The sequence below is a fragment of the Macrobrachium nipponense genome, chromosome 5 (genome assembly GCF_015104395.2).
Source record: "Macrobrachium nipponense isolate FS-2020 chromosome 5, ASM1510439v2, whole genome shotgun sequence".
Lineage (NCBI taxonomy): Eukaryota > Metazoa > Arthropoda > Malacostraca > Decapoda > Palaemonidae > Macrobrachium > Macrobrachium nipponense.
Genome location: NC_061107.1, coordinates 8,971,106 through 8,981,564, shown reverse-complemented (window position 1 = coordinate 8,981,564; position 10,459 = coordinate 8,971,106). Strand labels below are relative to the sequence as shown.

The 10,459-nt window shown below is 36.4% G+C and overlaps 1 protein-coding gene across 1 annotated transcript in view; it reads right to left on the bottom strand.

Annotated features, from left to right (window-relative positions):
- Window positions 1-7,154: 7,154 nt before the first annotated feature.
- LOC135215963 (neurogenic differentiation factor 2-like) overlaps window positions 7,155-10,459 on the bottom strand; it is a 3,344-nt gene continuing 39 nt past the window's right edge. Inside the window, 3 exon segments of the mRNA XM_064250919.1 lie at window positions 7,155-8,591; window positions 8,594-10,165; window positions 10,365-10,459. The exon segment at window positions 10,365-10,459 is cut by the window's right edge and continues 39 nt beyond it. Coding sequence (XP_064106989.1) covers window positions 8,398-8,591; window positions 8,594-9,125 — 726 coding nt within the window. The 5' untranslated portion in view covers window positions 9,126-10,165; window positions 10,365-10,459 and the 3' untranslated portion in view covers window positions 7,155-8,397.

The window sequence follows — 10,459 nt, the reverse complement described above, 5'->3', positions numbered from 1 at the left end:
GCTTCCCATGAAATCGTTGCTATTTACTACTAACCTGCAAGCACTTAACGTTGATTTGTGTAAATATACCTCTTTTATATGCATGTCCATTGCCTCAAAGTCAAAACATTAAGAAAAAGATATTTTTTGCATGGTCCTAAAATTAGAAAACGCAATTACAGTGTTACTTATTCATTATTTTCCTACACGAACAGTTGCCAGTTTTCGCTTTCAATGGCATGATTAGCTTTTTCTTGTCCAAGGAGTCTGGAGTAATGACCTTAAAAACTACTTAAGTTTTTGTTGAAATGAAAACTGTAAAGTGTTGTTACCCGATTAAATGCCTATTTATCAGATCATATACTTTGATACATAATCATTGTGGGAATTTGACCATAATTAATTATGTAAAATTAATTTTTTTTTAAAGAATTAGAATTCACCAAATTGGCTACAATGTGGGAAAGCAGCGTCTGCATTAGTGACGAAAAAGACTAGTTGGTCACTTCATTAGCTGAGAAATACAGAGAATACTAAATATGGAGAGCAAGTACATGTTTAATTACACCTCCAATAATTGTAGGTACATATTCAACACCTAACATGGTGTAGGCTCTTTTTAAAGTGGTATTTGTCGAAATTTAGATTTGCTATTTGTTCAAAGTGTCATATGGCAACTATACCAGTACGTCACCGCAGAAGGAGTAAGCGGGCCATACATTATCCAACTTGGTTGGACAACAATGTTGGCCAACAATTTCTGCTCTAGAGCATACACTGTAAGACCAAGTCGTCCAACATTAGTTATAGATGTCGATCTGTATTGAATAACACGCTCTGTGGCATATTATTGTCTTAGAATTTCAAATAAAATCATTACGGAATGGAAGTAGATGCTATAATTAGTGTGCTAAACAAGAAGAAAATAATTAAAACTCCAACTACAAAAGATGAATGGAAAGAACTATCTACGTCCTTTGAAAGAAAGTGGAATTTTCCACACTGTATGGAGCGGTAGACGGTAAACATGTCAACATAAAAAAAACCAGCAAATTCAGGTTCATACTATTATAATTATAAAAAAAACATTCAGCATTGTCTTGTTTGGCATTGCAAATGCCAACTATGAATTCATATATGCTGAGGCTGGAGCAAATGGAAGAGCATCAGATGGAGGAGTTCAATCTAACAGCAAATTCTTTGAACAACTTGAAAACGATGACATTACATTTCCAGATCCAGAGGATTTAGCTGTAGGAAATTATGGGAAAATGCCTTATGTCATGGTAGAAGACGATGCATTTGCCCTCTCTGAAAATCTAATGAAACCCTTCACTGGTCAGCTAACAGATGAACAAAGAATCTATTGCTATAGATTATCTCGAGCAAGACGAATTATTGAAAATTGCTTTGGGATTTTAGCTAGCAGGTTTCGGATTTTATTTACTACTATAAATTTAGCACCTGAAAAAGCCGCACGAATCACATTGCATGCTGCTATCTACACAATTATATCTTGAAAAAGAATAGACAGTTATATTTTCAAGGCGCTGATATAGAAAATATAGATACTGCAACTGTACAGGAGGGTTCTTGGGATCTGATCCGCAACAACTAGTCCCATTACAACCAACTCAGAAAAGAAATTCTACCACATGTGCTAAGCAAGTAAGGAACAAGTTTTGTCAGTATTTCTATACTGATGGTGCAGTCTCATGGCAGTGGAAAATGTTAGGATTACAACAACCTTCTGCAAGGGTAGAACAGCAATAAAACATCAAAAACTGATAAAGTTTATTACCATTAAGTAATATACATTATAAAAATGTATTAACTGAATATTACATTCTTAATAAAAATAACAGATTTCCTTTAAACAAATGAAAAATGAAAATAAAATATTGTACCTTATGAATGTATATGCATCCTTGAAGTTGTATCTAGGTATACTACAACATTATAAAAATACATAAACTAAATATTACATTGTTCAAAAACGTTTCCTTTAAATAATGCAAACTAAAAATAAACTACTGTACCAAATGAATGTATTTTTATCCTTGAAGTTTAATATAGGTATTCTACAACTAGTTTAAAGAATAATTCGGGTCTTGAAGAAGTTCAGTTATAGTATATTGACTCCCTTGGCTTATGTCAGTCGAGACATTTTCATTGGATAAATGATAAGTGCATACAGGTTGGGTTGAAAATGTCAATGGGGTTGATGCACGAGTACTTGACCTACTGGACGATAGTGACACAGAATCCAATGTTAACTGGTTTAATTGGCCCATTATAAGAATCTCATCAATAGCTTTTTTTGCATACAACTTTTGTCTCGTTCAGCTTTCTGTAGGATACCGCCCAGCTATCCGCATAGATTGCGGCTTCGTCCTTCAAGAGTTTCTGCTCTTTTATGAAATCTAAATGTTCGACGGCTTTTTGCAAATAGTGATCTTTAGTTGTATCATGAGTAATCCGCATTTTTCTCTTGGTACCTGCTGTATTTCCAATTCCCTGGTCATCGCTCTCATCCAAATTACTATCTCCAGGTATCTGGATTTCTTGATCTCCTAAAAAATCATGCAGCAAATCGAAATACCATAAACTTGGTTCGTACATGTCATCACCGCCCGCACCAGACTTTTCCTTCTTTTTCAATTCCCTCCTATAACAAGTTCTCATATTGTTTATTTTTTTTTAAATCATCTAGAGTGGCATTGCTAACTATTTCCTTAAGGTTATTCAACAGTACTTCCCATGCTTTATTTCGTTTGTTTTTATCTTTATATTCTTCGCTTTTCACTTTCCAAATCGCAGGTAAACTTCTGTATGTATCAATGAAACTTCTCCACTGTTCAGTGTCATTTATATTTGCCATCACGTCTATTTAACACTTTTATAAAACAGCTATTTCCAAAAGAACGTGTCTTTAAAGCAAGGACTACTCGCAGTCAAACTAGGCTTCCAACTGATGTTGGTTGTGAAGTTTACAACAAGTGCACACACTGTTCAAAAGTTGTACAACCTTAGGCCACGCCCCCTTAAAATCAAAGCTGCTTTGATTCTCTCCAACCAAACCAACCAACCAAAATCTTGTTGTACAACCTGCCCATACACTGTCCAACATTTCATACAACCCAACCAAGTTGTACAACAAGTTGGATAATGTATGGCCAGCTTTAGAGCTTCTATTCATAAGACTGGGCGATGACGTCATGGGATCTAGTTGACATTCCCGTTGGGGGAGGATGCAACATGAGAGCTTGTTGTTGGCTGTTTTCAATGATTATTATGTGGAAAGCTGGCCCTTCTATTGTGATAGCATTTAGATTAAAAATACTATTAAAAATAATCTTTGCAGTAGTTCCATCGCTGCCCTTTTCAGCGGGAAATTTTCTGCTCTATCATTGGCTGTCAATAACAGCATTTACTATCCTCCCTATCGTCATGAAATCGCTGCCATGAATTACCAAAATTTCAACTCCTAGCCTTGATTTATATAATCATACATCGCCTTTATGGGTCTGTCCATGGTCACAAGTCCAAATATCTGTAGAAAAAAAACTTTCAAGTGGATTTGAAACGAGAAAAGGCACATGCAGTGCTAATTATTCATTTTTTCTAAACAGAGGAGCAGCCAGTTTTCGTTTTTAGTACCACAAAAGCGTGTTCAGATCCAAGGAGTCTGAAATAATAACCAAAGAAAATTTATGTTAACTTTTGATGTAATTAAAGCTATAAAATCTCACTTTTTTTTCTCTGGTGCTTTTTATCTCATTATGTTAGTATTTAAAGAGTTATTGTCAAATATGAACAGCAATTGAAGAGTAAAATTAAAATTTTGGCAAGAATTAGAGTTCACCCAAATGGCTACAGTGGAGGAAGGTAGCGTCTGCATAAAAAAAGACTAGTTGGTTACTCTCTTGGTTGAGAAATATGAAGAATGCTACCTAAAGAGGCCAGGTGCATATTTCATTACACCTCCCATGATATACATCTATTTAATAGCTAACACGATGTAATCTAACAGACACGCCTCAAGTGATATTTGTCCTTATCTAAATCTTTTAATTTAGAGATAGTGACACCTGGCAACTCTCGCAAACGTAAACAGGTAGGGTGAAACAACCTTCATTCATAAATGTGAAATCGTTGCCACACACCGTAAATCCTCTAATTCTAAACCGTCTTTTATTTAAACGTATCTCGTATTTGTGTGTATATTCATGGCTGGAAAGTCTTAGGGTTTTAGGAAAGTGCTTTCAAATAAAAATAAAGTCGAGAAATAATCTAGATGCGCTAATAATTTGTTATTCTCCTTTGTATAAGAGTTGGCAGTTTTTCTTTTGTTTTTAATGACGTCAAGATGGCAGTCTCCTTCGAGGATCCTGGAATAATAAGCAAAAAGGAAAAAAACTATTTTAATTACTGATGCGATCAAAGCAATAAAATCTGATAGTTACTCCAATGCTCTTTATCAGATTATATCACCTGCCAATAATTATTACGAGAGATGAACAACAATCAACGATGGGAAACCAACATTTCTGTAAAAATTTGAGTTCACCCAAATGGGGACAATGACTAACGTAACAAAAAGCTAAGCTGGTAACTTTCTTGGTTGAGAAACACTGAAAATACTACATATGGAGACTTAAGTGTAGTGCATATTTATTTGATTAAACCCTCAATGATTCGATACCTTTAATGACTACCACGTTACAAGAGCAGATGTCCCCAAATTGAAGACATCAAAGTTACTTTTAGGTAACTGGCATCGCCACAAGCAGCTGCTGTTGATTGCATCATCGACAGCTAATAATAAGACAGGAAACTTCCCACGAAATAGAAAGCTCTATGGAGTAAAGGCGGTTGCTGTTTGATATTCTAAGAAGTTCGATATTTCTGGAGATTCCCAGTTTTTTGTTAGCTTTATTTTATTCCATCTTGGTATATAATATGTATGTATATATATATATATATATATATATATATATATATATATATATATATATATATACGTGTATGTGTTTGATAAATATGACATTCATCAGAAAAAAGTCAATTATGATTTAATGGAGAACATCTCCTCACATCCTCCTTTAAGTGAAATGTCAGGCATTCTCTCACAAGACAGAAGGTCCAGCTTCAAAGAAATGTGCACGACATTCACAGAAATTAGTGATATATATATATTATATATATATGTATATATATATATATATATATATATAAAAGGAAGTTGATTTCAGTGATATACGAAAATTCAGTTTTAGTGACAAGAAATGACTCTTCCATCAGCTATCCAGTACTTCAGACAGTGAAATAAAGGGAGTTGGATTGGTTGGGTAGGAGGATTAAAGAAAGGAAGTGGAATGAAGTTAATGTAAAAAATAAATTAATTAATTAATTAAATTTAAAAGTTGATGTAACTAACTTGGGACGCTACAAACAACCTTTCGGTAACACTTACAACACACTACATGAGGTGCACTGACGCCACTAACCCACTATCGTTTCTGTCGACTTGAACACTGACTTAGGTGCAGACAGACTTCGTATGAGGTCTGAACACGTGACTATTACTGGCTCCTGAGGCCTGCTCAATACTACAGTCCTAGAGCAGTGTTTCTTAAACTTTCTTGTGCATCCGACCACTGTAATTAAAATTACTCTATGTAGCGGACCCCTTATTATAATTTCCCTCTTGGGTTTAAAGATGTTTTCAGGGTATAATAATATGTAGTACTAAAACTAATACAGAATTATTTATCAATGGCTTATCTTCAACATAAATGTTTACATTTTACCTGAAATAACTTTCACAACATTATTTTGCAATTTTGCACACAAATTTTAGTGAACTTAACAGCAACGCTTCCTCCTCACATTATCCTGAGGACCCCTTGGAATATTCCGCGGACCACACTTTAAGAAACACTGTCCTAGACTATATTAACTCCCATTGTCCCTACAGGACACTTCTCTAACTTCCATGTTCATCTCACCATTCCTTGAAGGACCTGTGTTTAGCATGGTTACCCCAACCAAGACACTGGTTTAAGAAATAACGCGCACTGCACAGCATTACCAAGTGTTAATGCAAGCAGACGAGTGGGGTCCCACATGACGTCTGCTTATATACGACGACGGGTCAGCTCAGCTGGTGCATTGTGGGTGCGACAAATGCTTAGTGACTTATCCTTCTTGTAATCTTAATTCTTGGGTACTTTCCTCATTGAGCGTTTCTTTGTTCTTGAGAAGTTTTGTTTCTGTTTTAACTGATACAGTACCTTGGCTGATTTAGAGATGAAAAAAAAAAGCCACAAAGATTATTAATACATATCCATCAGTTCATCACAGTTTCGAGACTTCCTTGTTACACAGCTGTTCGTAGATCGAAAAAATTCTCTATTTTTAACAACAGCTAAATCTTTAGCTGTGCAGCTGTCAAGTACAAGTACGAGACTGAAAGGAAAGTAAAGCTAATGAATAAATGTCAATAAATGCACTTGTAAATAATAATAGTGTTTAATGGTAAAATAAAACGCATAACTGGTTTTTAGCATAATTCAGAGAACAAATTTGGAAGGCAAAGAAAATAATGAGTACTGTGTATGCACGCTTTACTCAACTTAATTCTAATACATTTATCTATTCCTTCATACATTTCTTTAAATACATTACAATGTATGTATTAGCTCTAGATGAAGATTCTACCTTTGAAGGAAGATAAAAGGACCTTAGAAATATGTTTCTACAGTTGAATACATTTCGTACGACAGATTCAATTCCAAAATGCCATTACAAATGCAGCCGCAAAGTAATATTACGTTTGCTAAACTGTTTTTTCGCATTTGTTAACTTCTTGTCATGATATTATTTCCCCTTTACAACATTGCACGTTATTCAAAATATTTAGCTCAGAAATATTTCGTCAGCCAACCAGGTAACACTACTAGGAACTGGGTCCCCAGGTCAGGATTTCTTTATCAGTTTTATCAACAGACATCCTAATGACACAATAACCTTACACTTGGCTCTGCTGCTATAAGAAGGATCTCTTGCAGAAGTATAGTAGTATATATACATAAGGAATGCTTAGTAGGGTCAGAAGGTATCGTAAACATAATCAAAGTGAATGGGGTGTTACCCAATCAGAGAGTTGAATGGGGTGTTAACAATCGAGAGAGTTAAATGGGGTGTTAACAATCAGAGAAAGTTAAATGGGGTGTTAACCAATCAGAGAGTGTCTCTCTTTCAGCGAATCTCACGGAGACATTGACAGAAACATCAAGTATCCTACAGGGTCCCTCTTAAAATAGTGCTCAACAGAACAGCTACGGGAGCTCCTATAGGACACTCCTCAATCATCATCTGAAAGTCCCAGCGCCTCCATCATTATCATCTGCCTTCGTCCTTGTGAAGGCGTTTCTCATAGAAGATACAGACCCAGGAGTGGATATTCATCATCAAGGACTGATGACCACCATCCTTCCCGAGAAGAACAGAGACACGCAGAAAGAAAGAGGGTGGCATCCACTGGTCCAGATATGCAAATATATTCTGTAGGATTTGAACACACGTACATAGGAAATTTAAGTTGCACTTACACAAAACCACATATAAATAAATCCAAATTAGACCGGGATAGCAAATTAGTTTGCAAAATTGCAAAGAAGATACGAGGAATTCATTATTGTCTCAATTAGTCGCACCGCATTAAGATGAAACTGACGATGAGTTTATACACAGCAGATATTTTTTTCTGTATTAGATAAGAGACAATGGATTTTATTTCTGCTCGACTTCAAGTTTTGTTACCCACCATTAACAATGTCACAGAAACACAAAAGCTTATAAATGGTCACAAAAAAAAAGTATTTAAAAGTCGATTTACACCTGATAACAATAACCTATCAAAGTAAAAAACACAGTCTGCCATTAGTTTTGAACACATTGTCCTTCCTTACACATACATAATATCGAAATATTACACTCTTGTCACTGTTGATAAACAACAAAGTGTCAGTTCAGCAATAATAATCGAATCTATCCTGTTTTCACTGTAAATAAGAACAGCACTCTTCAACAATGTGAAGTCTGAGAATATAGAAAAAATGCGACAGACAACCTGTCAAATGCTTGAGATTTTAATTAACACTCACTTAGAAAAATATATAATTATAGATGTTGTTTCTATATGAATTCCCTAACCTTAATATTTCTATATTGACAACAAGATAGATTCTTCTCTCACTGTGTAGAATATTATAGGAATGTAATTTATTTTGCCTTATACACACGTCATTCCCGACGAATTTTCTTGAGTTTTTTACGTGATAGATTATTGCAAAATACAATGTTTATTTACACTCCCCATATCAGACCTCTTCCTTTAGCAGTTGCCTATTTTCAAGATCCCGCCGAGGGGCTCTTGACATCCTGAACCATCAATAGAGAAAGGGCGTCCATTTCTGGTAAGGTCTGGATGTCGTCGAAGGCAATGAAACTGTCTTCCAAGACACACGAATCGTCCGACAGAAGGTCATCCAGGTCACCGTAGCTACAGGATGGAGGTCGCAACGTAACCTGGGATATGTGAGTTCCGGAAGAATGGTGTGAGCGCTGGTAAATGGACCATGTTTGCTCATGGAAACCTCCTCCCGACCGAACCCGTCGAAGAAAGAGATGTCTGACGGATGGCCGTCTTCCAGGATGCGCGACAGCGCCCTTATGTAGCTGACGGCCAGTTTGAGCGTCGTGATCTTCGTCATGGATGAGGCGGCTCTTCTGCTGCAGAAGTCGGGCAGAATTCGACGAAGGGTTTCGAAGGCGTCGTTGATCTCCTTCATGCGATGGCGCTCGCGGGCGTTCGCGCTCTTCCTGCGGTACTTCGAGAGAGGGGCGGCTCGAAGTCTGGAGGACGACCCTTCTCTCGTCCTCCCCGGCTGAAGTCTCCCGACGACGTTGCGCGGTCGCAGGCCGTACTTCTTGGCAACCCTGGCCGAAGAGGACCTCGACTGGATGTCGTGACCGCCGGTGTCACTGTCTCGCATGCAGTGATCGCTCCTCGGGTCTTTCACGGAGTCACTTGGCATAGGACCGACGTCCTCTACTTCAGCGTCGTCTCTCACGATCATTGTTTTGACGAGGCTGTCAGATGCTTCGTATGGGATAGTGTTTAAAATCCCTCTCTCTATCTATCTCTTGGCAAGAAAAAATGTCTTTCAAAAAATACCCTTTCTTGTATCTCGTCTTCAACAACTTGGTGTTTAGTTTTGAATACGTACAAAACTCTCACATTTTGCCATCTCATCTCGTTTCAATTAACCTGCTTGTGTCACATTCGAAGCACATCATTAAATTTTCACTTGAACTTTCGTAACCAACAAACAGAAATGCCTGTCTATTGTATAATCGCCAAATAGCCTGCTCATAATAAATTTTATATTTCTCTCTTTCAGCAAAAGTTTCTGTCCAACTTTGTGATCATTTTTCCTATGTCACTTTTCATGCTTGAAATTGTTTGGGGTTTTGTACCACCGCGAAATATTCTTCCAATAGACGGTTTTTAAAATGTGTCACCGTCAGTGCAAACTAGTAGCTGTTTCATGTCTAAAAATGCACAGCCAAATACGAAACAGAAGCCACTGCAGTCATTGTACACTAAAATATAATTTTCCTTTGTTTTTTCAAGAAACTTTAATAAAAAAAAAAAGCTAGCTCTTTTGTTTTATCTGCGTGTTTCAGGTCACTATAATATTTAGGTGACTTTCGAGCAGACGATAGTTTTTCTTGATATTGCTATGACTTTCACGAGGTTTATTCATGAACTTTCGTCATATTGAAGGATTGTAATTATGCCTTTCACATCAGTACATTTTCATATGGGAAAATCTCAAATTTTATTGCACTATTTTCCCTAACTGCTCATCCGGCACAGATATACTTTACAACATTTTCATCAATATTATGTGTTAAATAAATCCCATTGTTTTTTGTTTTTTTTTCATAGAAGAATCTCACAGTTCGTTGCATCTGGTTTTCCAAATACTCATCCCGCACATGTACTCTGCAACAGTTTCATCGATTATTGTTTGTTAATTGAATCCTTTTATTCAACAGTCTTCATAAACGATCTCGTAGCTGACAACTGGCTTTTTCGTCAGTCAGTCCTGAACTGGAATGGAATAGAATTAAAAACAATGGTAGAGTAATGCGTGATATTTTTAATACGTGCCTTAAGCATATTAATTGCTGATTAAAAATATATTTGGCTACAATTTTCACAAACAGAGAAATAGACAGATTATATATATATATATATATATATATATATATATATATATATATATACTTATTAAAAAATAAACACTTACCATTAGACTGTCCAGTCAAGCTGACGACGAGGTATGACAGGAGACCGAGGACGCCGAGTCCCTCCTCGAAGAGAGATCGCCAGCAACTGACCAGT